At 43.4% G+C, this 27,012-nt stretch overlaps 1 protein-coding gene across 2 annotated transcripts; it reads left to right on the top strand.

Annotated features, from left to right (window-relative positions):
• Positions 1 to 1,431: 1,431 nt before the first annotated feature.
• Positions 1,432 to 26,763, top strand: LOC100282554 (uncharacterized). Of its 2 annotated transcripts, XM_020542144.3 has the most exons (24): positions 1,432 to 1,774; positions 1,907 to 2,027; positions 2,106 to 2,145; positions 2,245 to 2,325; positions 2,519 to 2,713; positions 3,368 to 3,478; positions 3,549 to 3,614; positions 3,905 to 4,012; positions 4,105 to 4,149; positions 4,358 to 4,414; positions 4,664 to 4,723; positions 7,967 to 8,061; positions 9,017 to 9,068; positions 9,249 to 9,308; positions 10,218 to 10,280; positions 10,347 to 10,453; positions 17,443 to 17,565; positions 19,247 to 19,328; positions 19,440 to 19,510; positions 22,629 to 22,709; positions 23,607 to 23,664; positions 23,743 to 23,810; positions 25,819 to 25,906; positions 26,341 to 26,763. In XM_020542144.3, the coding sequence occupies exons 2-24, from the start codon at positions 1,975 to 1,977 to the stop codon at positions 26,440 to 26,442; spliced, it is 1,866 nt and encodes a 621-aa protein (XP_020397733.1). In that variant the 5' UTR covers positions 1,432 to 1,774; positions 1,907 to 1,974; the 3' UTR covers positions 26,443 to 26,763.
• The last annotated feature ends 249 nt before the right edge of the window (positions 26,764 to 27,012 follow it).

The following is a 27,012-nucleotide window of genomic DNA, read 5'->3' as shown; positions in this document are numbered from 1 at the left end:
CACTGTCCGGTGCGCCAGACCAGGGTTCTCTTCGGTTTCTTTTTTCTCCTTTCGTTTTGAAACCTAACTTGATCTTTATATTGGTTTGTGTTGAACCTTTAGCACCTGTAGAATATATAATCTAGAGCAAACTAGTTAGTCTAATTATTTGTGTTGGCCATTCAACCACCAAAATTATTTATAGGAAAGGTTAAACCCTATTTCCCTTTCAGGCATGACCTCGGCACCACGATCATAGTTTTCATCTCCAGGGCGAGAGGAAACTAACAAACGGCGTACCACTACCTCCATGACTTGGTTTTGTGTCTTCATAGCTGATTTAACATAATTATCTCACTCTCGCTGACACTTAATTGGGATGATAAGTCTTCGCACGCTGGGTGGAGGACCTACGTTTAACACCCCATCAACGTCAATGTCGTCAACGTCATGCCAACCAATCTTCTCCTTAGCCGTAGCAACAACCTCACTAAAGGAAGGTCTATCATCAAATATAACAGCCACACGTTGCATGTCAACGAACTCAGCATTTCCATAACGATCTTATTCAACGATGCCTCCATGGTATATGCCCAAAAAATTGTCCTTCTATTTGAAATACGACAACGTTGAATAACCAATTGTGGTGGTTAGTGGATAACCCAGTCCACTATGACTAACTATAAACTATCTAGTACCTAATAAATAATTGTAAACTAATACAAAATAATAACTAACTAATATCTAACTACAAAATACCACCGCGTTGGAGTAACAATTTACTAATAATAACGAACTATTAACTACTAACAAATTATCAATCATAATTATAAATAAATAAAGGATGGAGAACGGGTTACCGGGCGATGGAGAGCGTTGCCGGGGACGGCCGGACGGCGAGATCGGCGGGCGGGAGTGGTCAGGGCAGGAGGGCGGCCGAGCAGCGGGCCGGGTGGCACGCCGGGGGTGCTGCGGCGTGCGGGCCGGTGTGGCCGGCGGCGGGGACGGCTAGCGAGCGGCAAGCACACGGGACGGGCGGGCGGCGAGCTGCCGGGGCGGGAGAGGCCGGCGGCGGGGGCGGCTGGCCGGGCAGGGCAGCCAGGGCGGGCGGGCCGACCGAGCGACTGGGGCGGCGGGGCGGCGTGAGGGCGGGAGAGGCGGCGTGCGAGCGTGCGCGGTAGGGAGCAGCGGCGGCGTGCGTGCGGGAGGGAGCAGCGGGGTGAGACGAATGAAGTGGAGGAAGAAGAGGTCGTCCTGCATTTAATACCTCGGCGCCAAGATCCATGGCGCCGACCTCCGCGCCGAGATCTATGGCGCCGAGCTGTCTGCCACGTAGGTCGTCACGTCATTAACGCGCGACGCCAAACAAATTGGCGCCTACATGTTAGACCTCGACGCCAATGTCGATGACGCGAGCTGAGGGTCTAGTTTTTTAAATGAAACCAGAAGGGGCATATTTGTGAAAATAAAACCTAAAAAGGACTAAATTAAAAAAGACGGACAGCCCAGCCCATCTCGTCTTGTCTCGGCGATACCGGCTACCGCCGGCGACCTTCCGTCTATCCAACTCGCAGCGTCCCACGCCGGTGACCCCGCTGGGCGGCAGAAGGAGACGTCGGGTGCCGCGGAGCGCCGCGGAGCGCCGCCGCCGTCCAAGCTGCCTCCCTCGGCTGGTGGACTGTATCACTGCTCCTCAGACACCCGCTGTTCTGTCCGGCAACGTGCCTCCGCCGCAAACCCGCTCGATCAGCCTGAGGCATCGCACGATTTCTGACTCATACTTTATCGCCAATTGGTTCGTGCGTGCTCAAAACTTAATTCTGTGATCTTAATAATGTGTTAACTATATGGGATAGGTATACTGAAAATTCCTGTACTGTTTGAGTAATCGTTTTTTTCTGCCCCCGTTGTCCACCTCTCTGTCTAGGCTGGGGTGGAGCACATCTCTACCCGGACTTGATAGATTCCAATCCTTCCCAACTCAACGTTGGGCAGATGGCGCAGATCCCCAATCTTGACAACGCGCCGCTCAACCTTGCGGCCCTCAGGTGAATCGTCTCATTCGCACGCCTCCTCCTATGTGTTACGCATCTGGATTCTGACAGTCTTATTCGGTTCGTTTGCAGGGAGCAGTCGCAGAAGGACTTGTTCGGCATCCTAAAAAATGTGGGTTTCTTGTCTCACACTGCTCGTTATGACCATGATCTCCGGTGGTCTTGTTGATACTGAACTGAAGAGTTTGGTTTTCTTTGTGATGCGCACCAGATAAGGGGAAAGAAGTGCTTGGTTATAGATCCCAAGCTCGCTGGGACTCTCTCATTGGTCGTGCAGACATCGCTGCTAAAGGTGTGATTACACTGTGTATGCTAATCTTGAATGGTTATCATCTTTAATAACTCTGTGTTGCAGTAATATTCTTTGCTAGTACATTTTATATCATATATATGTCATGTTATGGGCCATGCCACAGCGTATACCCCGGTTCATCTGTTTAATTTCCAGTTTCTTAGCTCATTGCACCCTTTATTCTGCTTATCAGGAGTATGGCGCGGAAGTGCGGATTCTCTCTCCCGAACCCCTGCAGACGGAATGCCCCAAAATTGTATATCTTGTGCGCTCTCAGCTGAGGTTCATGAAGTTCATCGCAAGTCAAATCAAGAACGATGAACCTAAAGGGCTCCAGAGGGAATACTTCCTTTACTTTGTACCTCGCCGCACTGTTGCTTGTGAGAAGGTATCTGTTATTCTTTTCATGTTTGAACTAATCCACTAGTGGGTTTTATATCGTGTTTTCGTGTATGGGTGATGTAGAATACTTTGTGATGCTCAGATCTATTGATTTTTTATAAATTTAAATTTAGTAATAACAATGAAACTCGAAGTAACACCCGTTTTCCAGTTACGATGAACGTGTATCCTCGAACCGTCTGATTCTTGTATGTTCACGTGTTCAATGAATTATTGTTTTGCTTGAATGAGTAGATATCACTGAGCCTAGTTGAAATTTGGTTTCTATTAGTTCCAGAAATTGGCGCTTGGAGGCTGGAACTACCTCATCACTTTATGCCTTACCCTTAGGCTATGTTTAGACATGAGTTCAATGACAACACCTTGTGTATTGTATTTATCATGTTAAACATTGAACTGTGCCGTGTTTGTATATATATAATTCTCATACATGCTGCATAGCAGGCCTGAAATATTATTTTCTTTGAAATGGTTTACATTATTATTTTGCATATATGCATGTTAAGGTTTTAAGAACAAAAGAGATACCTTGAAGGCGATTTGTATCTTTCATTTTCTGCTGACATGAAGATGAGTGAAAATAAAGCATCTCTGTGATTGGAAGATGGCTTCTAAGAACTGTTTTACTTGGCATCTGCAGATCCTGGAGGAAGAGAAAGTTCATCAGAAACTGACATTCGGAGAATATCCCTTATATCTAGTTCCATTGGATGATGATGTCTTGTCTCTTGAACTTGACCATTCTTTGCAGGTACTATTGCATATATCTAGCATGTCTTTCTGATATTCTGAATCTCATTTTAGCCCTTGTGATTTTATAGGAATGCCTTATTGAAGGAGATACAAGTTCTATCTGGCATGTTGCTAAAGCGATCCATAAATTAGAGGTATTTATGTCTTCCTTGTACCAGTGGCCTGTTTGGATTTTTGGTGACCTGGGGCTCGCTGGATGGTGTTGGCTGGCCCAGGCCATCAACCAAATAGGCTCTAATGCATGCATTTGTGCCTGAGGTGTTAAATGGACATGTATACAGAGTATTTACCAATTTTAGAAACATTGAAATTCTCAAGTTTTGACTAATCATTTAGTAGAAGACATAACATCCTATTGTACTTTGTTGTACTGACTTAACTTTTGAAACTATGCATCTGTGCTTATTACTGCATCGTTTGCCAGTTTGCCTTTGGAGTTATCCCGAATGTTAGGGCCAAGGGTGTGGCGTCAACCAAAGCTGCAGAGTTGTTGAATAGTATGCAACTAGAGGATCCAGTCAACATGGATGATGTAAGACCAACTGATGTTTTGCTTCTGTGACTCAAATTTCTAAATTTATTTGAGCCTGATTTGTTCCATTTTTTTTCTTTGTGGTGTCTTAGATGGGGATTCCAGAGATAAACACTGTTATTCTGTTAGACAGAGAGGTACATATTCTATATTCTATTCTATTCTATTCTATTTGTACTGTGATTTTCATTTCAGAAATCAATCATTTAGTGCTTCTTGTCTTCTGTTTTTACCATGTGTTTCTCTTTAAGTCATTAAGTGATACATTTTACAGTGGTATCAGGTGTGGTACTGTTTTGATGTATTATACTTTTTCTTATCTGCTCTAATTTTGTTTCTATTCAGGTGGACATGGTAACACCAATGTGCTCTCAGTTGACGTATGAAGGCTTGTTGGATGAGGTAGGCATTAGAAACTTTCCATTCTGGCTTAAATTCATGAGCATGTGATCTGTCTCTGTTTTCTGTTAAGTGTTAACCATGGTAAAGTCATCATAGAACTATGAACTTGCATCTGTATTACATTCTAATATCTCTTTATCTAAAGATGGAACCAACAAGAAACATTGTATAATTCCCTTTTCTTTTACCAGCAAGAAAAAAGTTGATTGCTGCATACATCTTTCTGACTCCACTAGATCCTCTGTTCAGATTTCAGCATGTCTTCTGGGATTACACATTACACCATCACTTTTTTCAGTGCCAATGCAGTTAAGTCACCAAAGGCCACCTAAAACTCTTTAGTTAAATCTATTATGTTGTCTCTGGCATACTTCATGTGACTATTAAGAGCCTGTGCACTGGCTCCACTGTGCCACCGCAAAAGCCAGAGCCAGAGCAGTGGCACCTAGAAAGCAGTTTCACCTTGGTATGTAGAAAATTGCTCTGGCTCCTTTGTCACCCAGGCCAGAAGCGCTTCTATTGTAGGCCATTTGGTGTGGCTCTGGAGGCTGGAGCTGTTCGGTGCCAGAGCCAGAGCTGGCGGGGAGCCACACCAAAAAGGGGCCCTACTTCAATATTGATATACATAATGCTGAAAAGTATTCGGAATGGTCTTATAAATGTAATATCAGCAGATTTGTCAACAAATTGTCTTCCAGAATGCCTTTTGACATTTTTATTAGCCTACAATCCTTTTAGTCCCAATCAAGTTGGGGTTGGCTAGAGTTAAAACCCAACATAACCCACAAGTCAAGGTTTAGACACATGGATATTGTTTTCCATGCACTCCGATTAAGGCTAAATGTTTGGGTTGTTTGGGTATATTCCATCAATTCAAGTCTCTTTTTATTGCCTATTGTCATGTCACCTTCGATCTTCCTCTCTCTCATCCCACTGCTAACGCTCTTTAGGACCCACTACACATTGGTGCCTCTGGAGGTCTCCATCTAAACCATATCACCCAATGTTGGACAATTTTTCTTTAATTGGTGTTACCCCTAGCCTATCATATATATCATCGTTCTGGATGTTGGAACTCACTGACACGTGCCCGAGTGGGTCCAAGCAGTGGGAAAACGGGAATACTTTGATGCTTAACAACAGTGTTTTCAGCCTGTCCCATCAGGGTACAGTGCGAGGGTATTTATAGATAACCAGGGGGCGGTCTCACCCTCGTAAATACAGTTATGCCCCTGGTTACTTACATTATCTCCAGAATATTCCCCCACAAGGGTTATTACAGGTCATTACAGTGTAGTTAAGTACAACCCAGATTGGCACACCATCAATCCTATCTAGACTGAGGCTTACACGTGGGGTCAGGTGATCTAGGATGTCAGCCGCACGGGCCCGCTTTTATAACATGCGCGGGTAATGACTGCAACCTTTGTCTTAGGGCGCCGGGCCTTCGGGAGCCGGCAAGGCCTTCGCCTGTCCTAGTTGATTCCTCCGTCCCAAGGTCTTCGCTTGGTTGAAGTAGACTTCGCTCTCCCTCCGTTGTAACTTGTCTTGTTCACATTATGAATGCGTCGAGCGAGGGGGGTGGGCGGCCTTCGCTCCAACACTGGACTTGACCCTTTCTTGTATGGCCACAAATCTAGTGCAACTTATGTATTTTCATAACACTTATTAGCTGAATATGTAGTCTTTCTGTAGGCCAACATTTCGCCTTTTAGCTTTTGTGGTACCCTCTTGTCATATAGAATGCTAGATGCTTGATGCTACTTCGTTCACCTTGTTTTGATTCTATGTCTATTATCTTCATCAATATCTGTCTCTCTATAGCATCGCTCCTAAATATCTAAAGGTGTCCTTCTAGGGCATTACTTGGCCTTCCAAACTGTTAGAATATAATATAAGTGAATTGACCATCCCCTCCTATCAGCTTAAGCTTTTGGGTTGGACTGACCAGTGCATGGAACTGGATATGGTATCAAAGCTAGAGGTTTCGAGTTCGAATCCTAGTTCGCAATTAAATAAAATAATTGTTGCTCGCTCCTATATTCCACGTCAGAGACCCAAAAGAGTCTCGACGTGAGGGGGAGTGTTAGAATATAATATAAGTGAATTGCCCACCCCCTTCTATCAACTTATATTCTAACACAAAGTCACAAATTAATATCTTCTTTCTCATGTGGAGTGCCGAAATCACATCTCATATATCCGGTCTTAGTTCTACTGAGTCTAAAATCTTTGGACTTAGTCTCCCGCCACAACTCTAGTTTCCCATTTACTCTTACCCGACTTTTGTCAAGTAGCACTACATTGTCTGCAAAAAGCATACATCAGGGATATCCCCTTGTATGTTCCTTGTGACCTCCATCACCAAGGCAAAAAGGTAAGGGCTCAAATTTGATCCTTGATTTAGTTATATTCTAATTGGAAAGTCATGTGTCTCCGTCACTTGTTCGAACACTAGTCATAGCATTGTTATACATATCCTTAAAAAGTTAAACATACTTTGTTGGAACTTTGTGTTTGTTTAAAGCCCACCACATAATAGTCCTTTGTATTTTTGTCACAAGTCTTCTCCAAGTCGATGAACCCCATATGTGGGTCCATCTTCTGCTCCCTATACTGCTCCATCACTTGTTTTATTATGGAAATGGCTTCCATTTGTTGACCTTTCGGGCATGAAACCAAATTGGTTCATAGAGATTTTCGTCAGTCCTCTTAGATGTTGCTCGATAATTCACTTTCCAAGTTTCCATACTTCATAGTATGGCTCATGAATTTAATTTCTCGGTAAGTGGTATAACTTGGAACATCTCTCTTATTCTTGTAGATGAGTACCTATATGCTTCTCGTCCACTTGTTAGACATCTTGTTTGACCGAAAGATTTGGTTGAGCAACTTGATTAGCCACACAATAGCTATGTCCCTGAGGCATCCCTATGCCTCGATTGGGCACACACCTGAAAACGAAAGTTCACCATCACAAGCTTATGTTGAGAGACAACACACTCTCTAGGTTTCATCTTGCAATCTAAGCATGCCCGTTTATCCTCTCTTCTTGTGAGAACAAAGTCAACGAAATAGGCTTTCATGGAGTACCCCTTAAGGAGCTACACCAAAACCATGAATCTGGCCTCCAGATCTATTTTGGTGAATCCAAATTTTGTGGAGCTAGAGTATTTAGGTAAACTTTCGTGGGGTGGAGCTGTTTTTGGTGGATCTGGACCTGATGAAGCTCTGCCGAACATGCCCTTTGTCTGTTGTTCTTTATGGCTCTGAAAGTAACTCTAAATATGGTTGGCATATAAGGGGCTCTTTGGTTGGCTCCTGGGCAGTGCTGCTTGGCTCAGGCAGTGCTCCTAGTGCCTCAATCCAAACACCCCCATCATCACTGAATGAATGATAGGTCCTAAAGCATTTGGCCTAAATAAATTCAATCGATACATATAGATGATCTATCGTTGACTATGTAAACCCTAAACTTGTTGCATTGCTACAGTTATGTAGAATCTCAAATTGCTTGATTTTAACTATCTAGGATCATGTAATATTCTACAGATGCTACAAATTAATAATGGTTCAGTGGAAGTTGATGCAAGCATCATTGGAGCTCAACAAGATGGGAAAAAGGTTAAGGTTCCACTGAATTCAAGGTAAATTTCCCTGCCTCAGTTAGCGGCTTTTAACCTGATCTTTAAATTTTGAAATACTCCTGGTTACAAATATGAATCGTTTTAGATCTGCAGTAAGTCAAACCTTTTTAGTTGTCCTAAAAAAATTCGACCTGTGGGGGTAAGACAACCCTCGAGCATTATATTAAGAAGACCTTCTCACGCAGGTCGAGAAAACCCTCGAACCCCTGCCCTACCCCCACCCATACACAACCCATCTGAGAAACGACTGGGACCAGGTCTTAGACCTGTGCTTTGGCGTGGAACAAACGAGGGGAATTTTTTAACCACAGTCTGAAATTCGTTCCCACGGGGAGTTGAACTCAGTACCTGAGGAGTGCTACTCACTACTCAGACCACCTAACCAACTCAACTAGAGGCCCTTTCGCTTTTTAGCTATCCTAAATGACATATATTTGCTATTGAAAGAGTACGCACTACTAAATTGTAAATTTGCTTTGTGCCAATGAATACTTCGTAACCCAACATTGATGTTTTTTATTTATTTATTATTCTTACTCTATTTGCATCCTTGTCATTATCAAGATACTTATGATTTGTTTTGCACATTGAAACTTTTGGATCTAGAAAGTTGAGAAAATTGTTATTAATGATTTAATTGATTTCTTAGTTTTTGAAGTTAATATCTGTTGCTCCTTCCTATCAAGTGTAAGTGATGGTGCAAATGCCTAAATCAAACTTCCGATGTCTGATCAACTTACCTTCATGAGTACCTAGATTGGCTGTGGAAATGTACCAGTTGGCTTTTCATGAAAATTACTCCCGTACAAATTTATTGGATAGAGACTGCTACTTATTTGTGACTGTAGATAGTGCAAATATATGTGTAATCGTCTTATTGTACATAGGCTTGTATTTTTACAGGTTTTTTTGCTGTATTTGGACCTATGCATTTATATTGGTGTTTTTTTTTCAGCGATAAGTTGTACAAGGAGATTCGAGACCTCAATTTTGAAGTTGTAGTTCAGGTTCACTCCACTGCCTTCAACTTTTGTTTATTCATGTGAAGGGGCTTTGTGGTAACTTTTGTGGTTTTTGTTATACCTGCTATTGTCATAGCCATTTCTAATTCCAGTTTGTTTAGTTATATCTACCAACTATCATCATTTTTACCCATATTAAATTATTGCAAATTGTATTGACTGCAGGTTTTACGTCAAAAAGCAACATCTATTCAGCAAGATTATGCAGAAGTGAAATCCACCAACGTAAGAATTAAGTGTGTTGTGTTATGCCCTGTGTCCTCTATGTCTGTTGTCACTTGCAGCATTGTTCAAAAGCAAGGATGCAAATGCTGAGTTATTGCGTGTTTTAAGTACATGCCACCTTTTTCAGATGATTTACTGATATAAATTTATTTTTATACCATTTACTGTTGGAATTAGAACGAGTCCCCATGTTATATTAATATTGAATTATTGTTCCCCAACAAATCAAGTATTTGTATGTTAATCAAGTTATCATTTTTTTCTTTTTGGAGGAAGCCTCTATAATGGATTGTAATTGCTTCAATCAGGACAGTTGATAAACAAAAGTGTATAATCTGGTTTTGTTCTTTAACCATGCCAGAGGATTGAATTAATGGCAGGTGGATTAACGTCTAAAAAAATATTAGACAATACCCACTTCTCAGTCTTAGATTTCTGCCTGTGATTATGATAAGTTGATAACCTGGACATATGGCATTTGCTTGCTGTTGAGAAGTGACATGGATATGGATTTGGACTGATGCAGCTAGTTTAATATTTACACAAGATCAAAAAATATTAAAGTATCGAGTAATGTCATCGACATTGTATAATCAACAGCTCTGCTTGACCTAAATAAATTTGTCTTATTTGAAGATTGAGGGGCATCTCTACAATACTGAGTGATCTAGGTGTCATTGCTTGGATAACAATACCAAAATTAGTCTAAATGTGGGCGCTTTGATGGAACTCTTAGTTGAAGAATTTGCTACTTGTTACTTTGTTAGTATGTTTCTTGCTTCCAGTGTTATGTGACTTTATATCTACATTTTTTAAAATGTTATGCCTGTTTGTTTCTACAGTAAATTACCTTTGGCTAGTACAATGTAGAAAAGGGAATTGATTATTTGATATTGTAATTTTTAACAGACTCAGTCTGTTTCGGAGCTCAAGGATTTTGTGAGGAGGTTGCACTCGCTACCGGAGATAGCTGTGAGTTGATTGCATGCCTTCATTTTTATCCTATATTATTTTACTAACTTATAGCATGTTGTTTAGAGGCATGTTCATTTGGCACAACACTTGCAATCGTTCACGGGGAAACCCTCCTTTCATGCCCGACTAGACATAGAACAAACAATACTGGAGGTTCAGAACTTTGAAATGTGAGTTTATCTTTGCACTGCGCTTTTTTTTCTGCTTCTGAATGCTGAGGAGCTGTGTTTCATTTTATTTCCACTGCTCTTTAAGAGGGTATTTGGTTTGAGGAACCCATCCAAAAATTTGGTAGAATGACTTCATTCCTCATTAAAAGAAGAAATAAACAAGGTCTAAAATAGACCGGGGTACAACTGACGCCTTACGGCGGCCTGAACGAAACTAGCATAGACTGACTCATCTATAAAACTCTAGGCTACATGAGAGGGAGGCAACAAGAGATGTCAACCCCTTGGCCCCGACAGTCTCCCACAGACGGCGCTCATCCCCCACATGGATTAGGAAATTAGCAACATTAGGGGAAAGGCCATCAAAGATGCATCTGTTCCGGTGATTCCACAAAATCCAAGCGCCCAGCATAATGAGGGAGTTTAGGCCATCTCTGAAGGACCCCTGAATAGCTTCATTTGCTTGATGCCACCACTCCATAAAATTAATATTCGTTGGTTGGGGGGCCAAACCCTGCAGCCCGAATTGCCTTAGAAGGAGGAACCAACACTCTCTTGAGAAAACGCAATTCACAAGCAGATGGTCAATTGTCTCCCTCTCCTGCTCACATAAAGGACATTTTTCCGGATGATCCAGCCCCCGCTTCTCAAGTCTATCTGCTGTCCAACATTTCTTGTGAGCCACCAGCCACAAGAAGAATCGACATTTGGGCGGAGCCCAAGTTTTCCAAATCTGCTCAAAAGGTTCAAACTCCACAGATCCAATGAAGAGTCCCTCATAAGCAGCTTTAGTCGAATATTTGCCATTAGCAGCCAACCGAAAAATATGCTTGTCCTCCTTATGGGGGTACAGATCAACTTGGGCCACCAAATCCCAAATACGCAGGAAGTCTGCAAGTGCACCAACAGATAAACTCCCAGGAATATCATTAATCCAGCCATTATCCTCGATTGCCTCCTGAACTGTCCTTTTGTTAATCAGCTTCTTAGGAATGTCTCAATAAGTCGGGGAGCGATATCCCCAATCCGCTGCCCACCCAACCATCGATCACTCCAGAAAAGGGTAGAAGCTCCATTTCCAATCTCAGAATACAAGGCTACTTGTAGAAACTCTCGAATTTTTTTCGGGGTATGCAAAGGCAGGGATGCCCAGGGCCGACCTGGCTCAGTTTTTTGCAGCCAAGCCCAACGCATTTTAAGGGCCCAACTCAGTTCAGTGATGCTGAAAATACCCAATCCACCAAGCTCTCGAGGTATGCACACACTGCCCCAGGCCACTGCACAATGGCCGCCCATGGCATTTTTACAACCACGCCAAAGGAACCCTCTTCAAATTTTATCAATGTCCTTCAAAGCAGTAGAAGGCAAGTCTACAGCCATAGCACTATAAATCAGCACCCCTGTCAAAACAGATTGCACTGTTACTAACCTTAGGATTGACAAATGATGATTAGTCCCTAAGGACTATATAATATATATATATATAGGCAGTAGACCTGGGCCTAATGGGCCTTAACACCCCTCCTCAAACTCAATGTGGAAATGGAGGATCTGAAGCATTGAGTTTGATCAAGTGGAACTGATGTTGTGCTCTTATTTGTGCTTTGGTGAAGAAATCTGCTAATTGAGATTCTGAGGGTACATATTGAAGATCAATAGTCTTCTGCTGACAATGAGACCGAGTAAATGATGCATCAACACCAATGTGTTTAGTAAGTTCATGCTTCACTGGATCATGAGAAATCTGTATAGCACTCAAGTTATCACATAACAGAGGTGTAGGAGTGTCACAAGAGACACCAAGATCAGCCAATAGCCAGCGGAGCCAAATAATTTCAGCAGTGGTAGTAGCAAGGGCACGAAGTTCGGCTTCCGCACTGGAACGAGATATGGCCGCTTGCTTCTTGGATTTCCAAGCAATAGGAGAGGATCCAAGAAGAATACAGTAACCAGTAGTAGAACAACGATCAACAGGATCACTTGCCCAAGTGGCATCAGAATACGCATGTAGCCGAAGGGGGCTATCAGAAGCATAGAGTAAACATCTGGATCGTGTCCCACGTAAATATCGAAGCACCCGAAGCAAATGACCATAATGAACTGAAGTTGGTGTAGATACAAATTGACTCAACATATGAACAGCATGAGCAATATCAGGTCTGGTGATGGTGAGATAAACAAGACTACCCACAATATGACGATATCGAGTGGGGTCTGCTAGAGGTGTCCCATCCTTCGGACGAAGTTTTAAATGAATATCCATTGGTGTTGCAGCTGTGCGAGTATCAGTAATTCCAGAGCGATCAAGAAGGTCTTGTATATACTTGGACTGCGACAGGTAAAAACCTTTTGGAGTCTGCTGAACTTCAATGCCCAAGAAATAGCGAAGTGGACCCAAATCAGACATCTGAAATTCCTTACTAAGATGCTGCTTGACATGAGAAATATGTTCTGAGTTATCGCCTGTAATCAGCATATCATCCACATATAATAGAAGTAAAGTGCGGCCTTTTGGAGAGACATGAACGAACAATGCAGGATCATGTTCACTAGAAGAAAAACCAGCAGCTGTGATGGCAGAGATGAATCTCTCAAACCAAGCACGAGGAGCTTGTTTCAGCCCATACAATGCACGACGGAGACGACAAACGTGCCCTGATGGAGTATCAACCCCCGGAGGAGGATGCATATAAACTTCTTCATGTAGATCACCATTGAGAAAAGCATTCTTAACATCCATCTGGGAGATAGTCCAAGAAGAGGAGGCTGCAACTGCAATCAAGGTTCGAACAGTAGTCATATGTGCAACAGGTGCAAAAGTCTCATCATAATCAAGTCCTTGAGTCTGTTGGAAACCACGAGCCACAAGACGAGCTTTATACCTCTCAATGGAACCATCGGATTTTGTTTTAACTTTGAAGACCCATTTACATGTGATAGGAACAACATGTGAGGGTAAAGGAACAATATCCCATGTACCAGTGCGTTCAAGAGCAGCCAATTCATCAATCATTGCTAGCTGCCACTCAAGAATCCCAGAAGCTTCCTGATAAGTAGTGGGTTCAACAATTGCCACAGCAGTCCGAGGGAAACCATAACGATCTGGAGGTTCAATAGTACCACGATCACGAAGACGATATCCCTGATTAAAAACATCATTAGACTCAGAGTTGTTAGTACAAGACTCAGGTACAGGATCAGTATCAGGACCAGCCGTAGGGATAGAGCGGGAACGACGAATGTAGGTTTGGATGATAGGTGGTTTGGAAGAGAAAGAGGTGGATGACGTGGAGGTGGAAGGTGGTGTTATGGGAATGAGAATATCAGATGTGGATGTAGAAGAAGATGGTTCAGATGGAGGAATGGAAGGAAGACACATGAAAGAAGTAGATTCTGTGGGATAATAGGTGGAGTGAGTAGACTGGTTGTGAAAGAAGGGGCGATTTTCATTGAAACTCACATCTCTAGAAATCCGAATACGACGAGTAGATGGATCATAACAACGATAGCCTTTGTGTTCAGGACTGTATCCAAGGAATACACACTCTACAGATTGAGCAGTCAATTTAGTCCGCTCACGTGGTGGTAACAAGACATAGCATATACATCCAAACACTTGAAGATGATCATATCGTGGAGAAGTCCCAAAAAGAACTTCACCCGGTGATTTACCAGAAAGTTTTGATGAAGGTTGTCTATTAATGAGATACACAGCAGTGGAAACAGCTTCACTCCAAAAGTGTGAAGGCATAAAAGAAGATATCAAAAGAGTACGAGCACTCTCAATAATATGACGGTGTTTGCGTTCAGCAACACCATTTTGGGCATGAGCACCAGGACAAGAAAGTTGAGCTAGAGTACCCTCTATGGTCAATATCTGGCGAAAATGATCAGATAGGAATTCACCACCAGAATCTGAACGAAAAACTTTAATAGTAGCAGAAAACTGGGTGTGAACCATGCGAGTGAAGGACTTGTAAATAGAAGGCAATTCCGAGCGACGTTTCATGAAGTAAAGCCAAGTATAACGAGAATGATCATCAATAAAAATGACATAATATTTATGACCACCTTTAGAAACAAACGGAGCTGGACCCCAAACATCAGAGTGAATTAGATCAAAAGGTTTAGCAGAATGGGAATTACTAGTAAAATATGGAAGTTGTATTTGTTTTCCAAGATGACAACCTTTACAATGAAAACTAGACTCAACATGAGTAGAGCCTAAACATCCTGACTTTATTAGAGTAGACAGACGGGATCCACATAAGTGACCTAGACGATGATGCCACTGGGCGAATGACGTCGTGGGGCCCGAAGCAGCGAGCACATGAGGTGTAGTTGTAGGGGATGAAGGAAGGCGCAAGGTGTCCAAGATGTAAAGGCGAGGCGAAGATTTACGGCGACGGCCAGTCCCAATCACATCCCCTGTTTTGCGATCCTGTACAAAACAAGATGAGTCATCAAATCCAACAAAACAATTGTGATCGGTAATTTGACCAACTGATAGTAGATCCATGGATAATTGAGGTACAAAAAATATATTTGGGACAGTATAAGTTGAATCAGAAAGAGAACCCTTGTGGGTGACATGACATAAAGTACCATCAGCAGTCTGAACAGAAGTACCCTCGGTGACAGGTGTAGTAGACGTGAGCCGTGACTTATCAGATGTCACATGAAAGGAAGCTCCAGAATCAAGAACCCAAGATGATGACAAAGCACCAGCAGATGAAGTAGCAGCAACCGCAACTGAGCCTCTAGAAGATGGGCCTGTACCACGACCACGAGTAGCACGACGGACACGAAAATCAGCCAGCTTCTCTGGAAACTTAGCAAAACAGTTCTCAGACCGATGAGTGGTCTTTTGGCAGTGTTCACAAGGCGGAAAGGAAGTGTTCCTAGACCTCTGAGTAGCAGCCAACACACTATGAGAACTCACACCAGTAATAGAGGACATAGACTTCAGACGAGTCTCTTCAGCAAGCAATTCGGACAAAGCCTGAGCCATGGTGAGAGTATCTGAACTGTGAAGGAGCCTTGCACGAAGGGAATCAAATTCAGGTCGAACTCCCATAACAAATCTGTAGGTAAAGAACTTGTCAATGAACTTGTGGGCTGGACAAGGCACAGCGGTACAAGCGGGCACCATGGAGGTCAATGCACTCATAATCCGATCAAAAGCTGAATAATATTCATCAATGGACATATCATGTTGCTCAATCACATGAGTCTGTTGCATAAGGGTATGTAGAAGAGCACCACTATCCTGAACAAATCGATCCTTCAGATGTGACCAGATAGCCTTAGCAGTGGTAAATTTGGACAGACTCATAATCATAGTTGGTTTAGTGCTGTTGACCATTGCAGCCATTACCTTGCCATCATTTATCTGCCAAGTCTTGATTGCAGCAGCATTGCTTCTATCAGCTGCTAAAACTGGAGAATCTTCAGTCAAATGAAATAGTAATCCGTGACCTCTTAATGCAGTCTGGACACAAAAAGCCCATTCTGGATAATTCTGCCCATCAAGCACAATATTGACAACAATAGCGTTGGTCGACATAGTGAATAGCAATAAAATGCTGAAGATTAGCAGATCTGAAAAAAAAACTGGCTTGATGGTACCGAGAGTCCGAGACTGTGCGAAGTCACAGGACAGCAGCAGATCTGACGGGGGCTGCTGCAGCAGATCTGGCCGGGGCTGCAGCAGCAGACGGGCAGAGATCCGCGCAGAAAGAAGGATCCGCGCAGGGGCAGAGATCCGCGCAGAGTGGCGGGGCAGATCCACAACGGTGCAGGCGACCAGCGCAGATGGATGACGCAGAGCAGCGGGGCGGAGATCCGTGCAGGAGATGGCGCCGCAGAAGCCAACGGCGCAGCGCGGGGCGGAGTCCGCGCAGGAGCCGCCGCAGAAGCCGACGGCGCAGCGCGGGGCGGAGTTCGCGTAGGAGCGGCGGCACCGGGTGGCCGCGACAGCAGGCCGCAGCAGCCGACGGCGCAGCGCAGGGCGAAGATCCGCGCGGGCCGCAACGCGGGACGGAGATCCGCGCAGAGACGGCGGCGCCGCGACTGCAGCGGAGGATGGGTGGCCGCGACGGATCCGCAGCCGACGGCGCAGCGCAGGGCGGAGATCCGCGCGGGCCGCAGCGCGGGACGGAGATCCGCGCAGGGACGGCGGCGCCGCGACTGCAGCGGAGGATGGGGGGACCGCGACGGCGGCTGAGGATGGAAGGCCGCGACGGCGGCTGAGGATGGAAGGCCGCGACGGCGGCTAAAAAATTAGGAAAAACCCTAATCGTAACCTGCTTGATACCATGTTACTAACCTTAGGATTGACAAATGATGATTAGTCCCTAAGGACTATATAATATATATATAGGCAGTAGACCTGGGCCTAATGGGCCTTAACATGCACCAATACACTTCTTCCTGCTTTAGTCAACAAATCAGCTTTCCATCCAGGTAGTTGATTAGCTATTTTATCCACAATGGGCTGCACCTGCTCCCTTCTCCTGCGTGTTCGAGAAAAAACTTCATTTCTCATGGTTACACTATTAGATCGTGAGGTATGAGGTGGTGATGGATCAACTTATTCTATTCCGCAAAACGAACAAGATGGACGGTCCATTCCTCAAACCAAACACCCCGTAGTTTTCTTCTGTTTCTTTTTCTTATTATAGTTCATTCATCACTTATTATCCTTACGTTTACTCATTTGCTTAAAGCATCTCTTTTTGTATTCTTGTTTTTATTGACGTGCAGGAAACTTGGTGAATGAGTAAAGCAGAGTTCTCTTGTGCTTTCACCAAGTTGAACTTGTGTTTTGAATTGCATTTGTGCTGATATTTTTTACTGTCACTTCTATGAAAGCTGCCTAAATTTTATGTTAAGTTGGGCCAAATGTTTTCTTTGATATCATAATTAACCACATAAGTGCTGTTTTAGTTCCTCCTGGTGTATATGAGCTAATTCTATTTCATCCCTAGATGCTTTGAGTACATTGAGGAGATGATACATAAGCAGGAAGTTATTGAAAACGTCCTTCGCCTTTTGGTGTTACTTTCTCTTACAAATGCCGGGCTTCCAAAGAAGAATTTTGATTACATGAGGTATGCTAATGTTGTTTCATAAAACTTTCTTCCTTTTCCTTTATTGCTTATGCACAAATAGCCTGCTCACTACTGCTATTTCCTGCTGTCATTGTGGCTGCAGCTGTACAGCATGCGGCACTGTTGCTACTACTTGTGCACCTGTAGCAACAGCAGGAAGTAGTAGAAGTGAGCAGGCTCAAAGCTTTATGTCCATTATTGGTTAATTGTTTTACAACTTATGAAATGTATTGCAGCATTATAGGTAAATGGGTTGATAGTTTCATTTGTCTTGGAGCACAATTTTCTTTCTAGCTATCACATCAGAGATGCCTTTTCTCCCAACTTTTTATGAACTAATAGATGTGCTAGTACCCAGTAATACAGAATATAAAGCATCAGTGCAATTTTTCAGTTAGAATATAACGTGCTTGTATAGCAGGCTACGGCCATAATAGATCAGGGTCAACACGGTTGTTCTATAATAGAGGAAGATCTTAACCGACTCTAATTAAAGATAGGATAGAATTAGGTTTGATCTATCTCAGAGATAATAGAATTAGAATAGGAGTTGGTTAAGGTAGTTGTACTCGAGTTGGACTCCCTGTCATGTTTTAATCTTGATGGCAGTATTTTGTCCTACATACACTCAGCCCCCTCGACCTAATAGGTCACGTCGAATAACTTAAACCTTGTGTCATGTTACATGGTAATCAGAACCAACTCCACCCATCTCAGAACCCTAGACGACGACAACAAGTCTTCATGGCGTCTACCTCAAGCTATGATGTGCCAATGCCCCTCCTAGGGAAATCCATGGCGGTGAAGCTTACCACGAACAACTTCACGCTCTAGAAGGTGCAAATTCTACCTATCCTCAGGGGTCCACAAAATATAGGGCTACCTTGATGGCCCGACTATCGCACCAAAAGAGAAGATCAACACCCATAAAAACGATGATCTGTCAGAGGAACCCAATCTGGAGTACACCCGGTGGGTGGCGCTTGAGCAGCAAGTCCTTGGTTTCCTCATGACCTCCATGACTCATGAAGTCATGAGTCAAGTTTCAACCTACGAGACCTCCAAGAGGTGTGGTCTTAGCTCCAGAAGACCTGCACGTCGCAGTTTAGGGCAAGGCAAGGACTATGAACATGAGGATCACTTTGGCAACAACCAGAAAGGTAACATGACTGCTAGAATACATTACCAAGATGAAGTCTCTAGCAGATGAGATGTCATCTACAAAGAGGAAAATAGCTGAAGAACTCATCTCGTACATCTTGGGAGGACTTGATGAAGAGCATAACCCGATGGTCTCTGCTTCGGTGGCCTGTGTTGAGCACGTCACCGTGGCTGAAGCCACCTCCTAGCTTCTCAGCTTCGACGCCATGATGGATCTACACTCGTGGATCCCGGTTCCACGACCCCCTATCACGCACCAGACAGAGACTTACGCACACCTATACCTGCCGAGTGTGAAAAGGAGGCGGGCGCTCATGGCCTACAATAGCCACGATGGGGCACGTTGCTACCTAATCATCCCCACTAACACCACGGCACACCGGACGAACATCGAGGAGTCAGCATAGACGGGACGTTATACATTCTATGTTTGCTAGAATTTATGTTTTAAATTCCAGCATGCTTTTGAGTGCACACTTAATCTGTTAATCCTTGCTTACTCTGCTTTTTTACTGGCTAGGCGGGAGATACTTCATAGTTATGGCTTTGAGCACATGCACTTATTATACAATCTGGAGAAGGCTGGCCTTCTTAAGAGGCAGGTTAGTCAGTTTTGAGTGTCACTGAACTGTTTCTTCAGTCATCTGTGGTTCCTTCAGTGTTGTTTTCTTTTGCCTTCATAATCTTTAATGACATATTGCTGCACTACCCAGGAATCAAGAAGCAATTGGGTTGGTATTACAAGAGCACTGCAGCTTATAGTTGACGTAAATGATACAGCAAAGTATTAATTCTTGAAGCTTTATATATGCTTTGCATTATGTTCTATTTGCTCATGCTACAAGCGTTTGGTTTCATATATGCATGGTCACCTAAATACTGCCTTTATTCCAAAATGTAAGGTGTTTAAGTTTTGTACGAAGTTAAACTCCTCTAACTTTTGACCAAGTTAGGCCCTGTTTGGCACAACTCCACCACCAGCTCCTTGAGCTGTTTTGTGCAAATTGGGGTAAAACCAAATAACTCCACCCAAGGAGCTCCTCAAAGTCCTGCCCTCAAAGGTTTTGTGAGCATGGACCTGAACCTGAAAGTAGTAGCTTCACCCAGCTCCAACTCGCATCATGGGCCCCAGCATGAGTTGAAGGTCGTGTTTGCCCCTGTTAGCAGGCGCGGGGAGGGAGCGGACGTTGGTGCGGGTGCGACTGTCACTAGGAGCAGGCATGGTCTGCTGGGGCATGCAGTCGCCAGGTAAGGAGATCGAGAGGAGCCACCGCGGAAGAAAGATCGGGGAAGGCGCTCGTGCCGTGAGGGATGAGTGGATAAAAAATAGATGATGAAAAAAGAAGGGTATTATTGCCATTTTATGCATTTTTTCTATCATGCCTTTTGTCAAATGGTTCAAGAGAACAGCTTTAGCTTCCCCAATAGAGCTGCTCGTGGAGCTGAACAAAAAAAGGGGCTTCACTGGCAAAGTGGAGCTGTGCCAAACAGAGCCTTAATGTAAAAAATATATTAACATCTACAGTAGGATATAAATGCACTACTAATATGGTGTTGCAGATGTTAGAGTTAGAGAAGTTTAAGGCAAAACTAAAGCATTTTACATTTTGAAACAGAGGGAGTTGTATTGTTTCTTTTTTAAATGCAATGGAAGGAGCTATGCCTCTCAATCAAGAAGAAAGGAATTGACCCAGTTTTAAAGAAAAACCGGACCCAAAATCTACACAGGGTGCACAGTAGAGAAACCTGCAGAATGCCCCCACAAACAACCCAGACAACAACAGCCTCACACACAGCCCGTCATGAGTCATCGTTGCAGATCTCAACACAAGGGACGAGCAGCTCCGACTTTCCAAGACAGGCAGCACACGACCAAAGGCACTTGACCAAGGTTTCAAAGTCGACTAGTCGAATCTAGTTGCCTAACCACCGATAAGGTGACTAATCCCGATTGGTTGTCGATTTGCTCGATTAGTCGAGCCTAGTCGACTCCTAGTCGTCTATAGTCATCCACCTATAACAGGACCATATGCATAAATATATATAGCTGTAGCAGTACTGCAATACAGCAGTACACTATAGCTGTAGCAGGACAACAATATATTATAGCTGTAGCAGAACAACAGACTCTGAAAGTCTGAACTGTGAACTCGGAAGTCTTTTTTTCTCGAATACGCAGGAGGGCTGCATATCTTTATATTAAAGTAGAGGGAAAAAGGCCTGAGGCTTGAGACAATCAGAACACAACACAAAAAAACACATCTGACTCACACAAAACACACACACACACATACACCAAACACACACAACACAGACACATACCAGTCACATGACACACCACCACCCCAGCCTACCAAGAGGCTACAAGACTTTCCTTTAGTGTGAACTCTGAAGTCTGAACTCTGAATTTCCGATTTCTGAAGTTCAGAACAGACTCTAAACTAATTCACTCTGAAGAAGTTCGATGGAGGAGGCGGAGTGGATCAGTGGTGGAGGCCTGGAGCAGAGGCGTGCGCCACACACTGGAGGGGATTGGCTCGAGCAGAGGCCTCTGCAGCAGCCACGTGCTGGAGCAGAGGGCCGTCGGAGCAGAGGGGGCACAGCCGCGTGCTGGAGAAGGGCTGCAGAGAGTGCGCAGCCGCGCGCTAGAGAAGGGACGACATAAGTTTTCTACTTTCTGCAGAGATGGTGGGCCGCCCACTGGCCCATAGAACAAAGGACGAATTACTGGCCCAAAACAGGCACTAGCTAGTCGGACATGACCCCTAATTGGGCGACTAATCGTGATTAGTTAGTGACTAGCACGACTAATCGCTTCCTTTTTTTAACAAACGCAGGAGAGCTGTGTGTCATTATATTAAGAAGAAAAAAAGAACATAGGAGAGACAAGACTTGTCAACCCCTAAATACAAAGGCCCCTAGGCTGAGACCCCCCCGACATTAACACTACGCACCACGCACACACATAGCAACAACCCGACCAAAAACGACCACCAGCAGGAAAACTGCTAGGGTCCCCTAGGGAGCTGGCGCAGCAGGAGGTCCTGCAGAGCTGATGCACCAGCCAAGCACCAAACGCTGCCCTCCTCAATCACAGCACTCTGAACTCGCTGGGTGCAGGGCACAACCCCCACAAAAACACAAGCATTACGGTGCTTCCAAATCTCCCAAGCGACCAAAATGATCAAGGAATTAAGACCTTTTCTTAGACTCTTCTCCACTTTCTTGATACTTTGGCACCACCAATTTGAGAAACGAGTGCATCCATGTGGAGGTACAATGGCTAGGAGGCCTAAATTGTGTAGTATGGACGTCCATATCTGCCGAGCGAACACGCAGGATACAAGAATATGCTGGATGGTTTCCTCGGCCTGATCACACAGAGGGCAAGCAACTAGAGGCGCCAGATGTGTTGGTCTGCGATGTCAGGTTGCAGAACTACCCCTAATTGTGCTTACTCTGGCGATAAGGCCGACTAATCACGACTAATCGCGATTAGTCGGACGACTTCAAAACCTTGCACTTGACGACGTCTACACCTAAACACCGGCACACAAGGGAGTTGTGTTTTTAAACTTTATCCACAGTGCAATGATACACATGTCTTCTGCATGTTCAAGAAATGTAAACTGTTTGTGCCTTCATATAAGTTATATAAACTGTTTAGGTACACCCTTTCAAATTTCATCCTAAATTTTTACCAAAGTATTGGAGTCAATATTTTTTCTCTTCACTTCTAGTTTTGTTTGTAAGTTATTCATTTGTTTTCCTGTAATGCTCTGCTTCATTGTAATGAGTATTCAAGGCATAATCATGGCCATTCATCAGCTCGTTGTAACTAGCCATTCAATATCTAATTGCACCTTGAACTGCTACTAATCTATTCTTATCATCAATCTCAGCCCTACTGATATATCCTACATCTTTTCTGGATACGCACCTCTTAGTATTCGCCTTGTTCAGCATGCAGTGAGATCTGGATGGTATGTTTCTCATGCTAGTTTCTATGTGTCCCTTTACATTTTACGATGACAAGTGTTGCTTAGCATGTAATCTGTGGAGAAAGGATTGTTTCACTTCCTATGGAAGAAATGTTTCTATGCCAAAAGAAGTCAGAGAATACAATATCTAGGTCTCTTTGAGTAACGGAATGTTCTTACTACACATGATTTTGATTAATTTCTTTTTCTTGTGTAAAACATACATGCATTATTTATGGAAGGAAAGAAATTTGTCCCATGTATTTCTTAAGCTGTGTCCAACATGCGTATTGGCTCGCGCATGCGCATTTCGCGCGACCGCGACACACTATTCACGCTTCCAGTAGGTCGTGGATGCCTTCGCGCAAAATGTGTGATCGGCGGTGCGGTCGCGCCTATTCGTGCTTTGTCTCTCCCCTGTGAGAGAAGATGCGCATGCTGCTAGAAACGGTTGCTTTTTTGATTGCGCATGCAACGGCCGTGGCATGGGATATGCGTATGCTCGTTAGGTGCTGGGCATAGCCTTAGGAACGTGGCCTCCCATTTTTTTTTCTTATATTTATAAATTGTGCAGATTTCAGTCGTGGAAACTTATGAGCCATTCTGTTGATATAAATTACAAAAGGTTCTACTAGATTGAGTATCCCGTATGATAGGAGTGTCGCCCAAATTTCCTCTATCTACATTTCTGCTCTTATAGTTCAAAACAGATCCTAGTTTTTACCAATATATCAGATTTAAAAGTTCTGTTTATTTGGCAACAAATGCTTCACCCATCCTTTTCGGGTGTGAAAGATTCAGCTGTTATGTGGTACAAGTGGTTTGCGTGCATGACTTTATTAATGGATAAAACGTTTGCTGCATATATTTTCTGACACTGAAATTTATTTCACTTTGCAGGCGGTCTATTGAAGAACTGTTGAAACTATTGCCAGGCCCACATCTGGATTTGAAAAGAGTGAGTAGAGTTCGTTGAATTGACTTTGTGTTTTAGGGAAGCAAAAAAAAATCCTTACAGATTTTCTCACTTATATAGGGTGGTTTGACAATTAATTCATCACCGGAGGTACATCCAGGTTTAGGGGCTCAACAGAGTATTGACAGGTAAATTCATCCCTGTATAACAATTCAAACATGACAGAAATGATTGAAGTGGACAGAGAGGGAAGGATATGGACACCTTGTGGCTTGTTGACTATACAAATTCAAGGAAATTGGGGTCCAAAAATGTCACGCATAGCACACTAGGTATCTGAAGGGAGGCGCAGCGCCATGCCTTCCTAGGGCCTTTGGATTGTGTTATTGTTAAGATTATACCGTATTGTTTCATTTTGGATATCAGTTCTATAGGATCAAGTCATTCCATAAGAATCAAGTCATCTCATCTTTATAAGGATGGCATGCATCTCCTCTAGGAAAGCAAAAACATTATGCCATAACTCTCAGGACCTCAGCTATCCTTGCCCTTTGCCTAGAGGCCACTGTTTTCCAGCACAACTGTAGATATGCACCAAATTGTTCATGCTATTTCATTATCCGAACTTTTTGGTTAGTAATGATACACAGAAGTACTTAGTCATGTTGATGTCAGACATAGAAGGTCAAGTTTTTGGTGTTACTCAACCAGTTCTATGTGGTACCCAAATGCATAGCAGAAATTCTAAATCTCTTCGATTCCAAAAGAAGACTGTTCCTTTGGGCTGGTTCAGAAAGGCTCACCGGTGGGAAATGCAAAGTTAATTGTAAGTGTGTGGCGAGACCAAAAGCCCTTGGGGGCTTAGGGGTCCTACACTTGGGCGCTTTTGCGCGGGCCTTGCGCTTAAGGTGGCTATGGCATAATTGCACCTCATCTTATAATGCTTGGGGAAAATTTTATATGGCTTGCACTAATGCTGATAGACTACTCTTTGCGGCATCGACAAACTTTAAGATTGGAGATGACTCCAAAATATCCTTCCGAGGCAGCGCTTGGGCAGGGGGAATGAGACCGAAGGACTTGACACCTAGATTCTTCTCCATATCAAAAAACAAGGGCAAATCTCTGGCGGGGGCTGTAAGAGACAACGCCTAGATTGTGGACCTGGCTTTGCTTGACAATGTAATTACAGCCCACCACCTTAACGAGTTCTTCATTCTTTGGTCCGAAGTTCAAAAGATACAGCTAGACCCAGGTGCTGAGGATATCATCACCTGGAAGTTCACTGCAGACCATCGTTACACAGTGAAATCGGCATATATGGCACGCTTTTTGGGTTTGGTTTGTACAAACTTTGACCTCATCATTTGGAAGAATTGGGCGCCCCCAAAGTGCTAGTTTTTTTAGATAGCTTGCGATTCAAAATCACATTTGGATGGCTGACCGTTTAGCTGCCAGAAATTGGCCCCATTTCCCCACTTGTGTCCTCTGTCGAGGTGTCCTGGAATCAGGGTTGCATTTGTCTGTGGAATGCCGGTTCACTAAATAGATTTGGGAGGAGATTGCTATATGGGTTGCCATTGAAGATTTGAAGTCGTCTAGCTGGGAGCTATCTCCCATGCTGATTCATTGGTCGGAGAAGTTGGCTGTGTTGCCAGGATGTAATAGAAAAGGGCTCAGAATGTTGCTGATCCTTGTTAACTGGATAATATGGCGGAAAAGGAACGCAAGGACTTTTGATCGTAGGTTTTTGACCAGTCAGCAGAGCATAACTTCGGTTAAGTGTGAGGCGTCAGCCTGGATGGCGGCCGGGGCTAGGCAATTGGCTACTCTCTTACCTTCGTCAACTTAGTTGGGTTACTACTTGTGGGTTGTTTTCTTAGTGGGCTAGTGGCGGAGGGATGCTTAATAAGCCCCTGACGCACTTCTCATCATAATTGTATTGACTTTCTTGCCTTAGAGCATTCCTCTCTTTATTAATATATAAGGGTTTCAAAAAAAATGCATAGCAGATAATTTCTGGACAGTATGTAGGAGATCTGGGAGAATGATCTCATGCTTCAATCAAAACCATATTTTAATCGAGAAGAGTGCTAAAACTTATAGTCTTGATATGGAAAACATTGAAAATGTGGGAAATTCCCCTAGCATTATCACAGTTATAAACCTGCTTTCTAAAATTTCTGTTTATTCTAGGGTTGGTCATCGCTCTCTGGTTTTGGTTGTATTCATTGGTGGTGTCACATTTGCTGAGATTGCTGCCCTTCGCTTCCTTAGTGCACAGGTACGCCTTGGCCTATCTGTTTCTCAGTTTTCAGATGTTTAGAGCAAATTGATCCATGCTACATATTTTTCCTGATTGTTTTCTCGTCTACTAAGTCAATAAGAATAAATCGGTGCAACCATTTTATAATGTTTAGCATAGAGTACATCATTTTTGTTGTTTTTTGTTGTCTCCCTTTGTTATTAAAGTTGATTGTATGGATCAGCCCCCTCCCCCTCACCACCACCAAAAAAAACTGACTACTATACTACTGTCTACCTGAACAAAGTCTTTCTCTGAACTTTTTTAATGCATAAGGCCTGAATTTTGACTATGAAGTAGTTTTTATCTTTTTAGTTGGACTGCACTTTTTTCTTGAACACACACAAAGTAGTTGGACCACACTTCAGTTCTTAGTTTTCTTCACTTCGTACCACTTGCCTTGTGTATTGCAGGAAGGAATGGGCTACGACTTTCTTGTTGCAACAACAAAGGTTGTCAATGGAAACACAATACTCAGACCCATTATAGCAAATAGCAAAGAGGGGATGATGTAATTTTATTCCTTTTCTGTGCATGTGTTTTTTGTAATTGCAATTGCAGACAAACCCAAGCTTGTGGGTTTTCTTGTTTGGCTGTGAGTTCGTGTTTGGTCAGCAACTGGACGATAAGGCTAACCACGCTTGTTGATAGATGGAATCCAACAGTCCCATTTTTTGTTCTGTTCTGTTCTGTAGTACATCCGCTAAACTGTAAATCCTGGGTTTCATGTGTTCGTCTGTCTTTTTATTCAATAATTGCTTCCTTGAAGGCCGTTTATGTTGTTTGTGGACCAATATTGTGAAAAAAGAAAGAATGTATGGAACCTGTTGCAAATCTGCATATTCTTATTCCTCTTTTTTACTGAAGGAAAATATTGTCCACGTGAAATACGAAATGAAAGTGTCAGCACGCTAATTCAGTTGCCGTTCAAAATTATGTTCGTGTCTTGGCATAATGTAGACGGAGAAGAGAATAGACAGGTTTTTTTTGCCCTTGCCAGTCGCCAACTGGCAACTGCGTTAAGAATTTTTTGTCAAGAATACCAACATTTTGTGACACCTGTTGCCCCCATCGATGCAATCGTG

This window comes from Zea mays, chromosome 8 (assembly GCF_902167145.1).
Source record: "Zea mays cultivar B73 chromosome 8, Zm-B73-REFERENCE-NAM-5.0, whole genome shotgun sequence".
Classification (NCBI taxonomy): Eukaryota; Viridiplantae; Streptophyta; class Magnoliopsida; order Poales; family Poaceae; genus Zea; species Zea mays.
Note: the sequence above shows the minus strand (reverse complement) of the source record. Positions and strands in the feature narration are given on the sequence as shown.

Coding starts and splice junctions, on each gene's coding strand:
- LOC100282554 (XM_020542144.3), top strand. CDS start 1,975: ATGGCGCAGATCCCCAATCTTGACAACGCGCCGCTCAACCTTGCGGCC. Junction 4,013..4,104: donor ATCCAGTCAACATGGATGAT/GTAAGACCAACT, acceptor GTGGTGTCTTAG/ATGGGGATTCCAGAGATAAA. Junction 19,511..22,628: donor GACGTAAATGATACAGCAAA/GTATTAATTCTT, acceptor CATCAATCTCAG/CCCTACTGATATATCCTACA.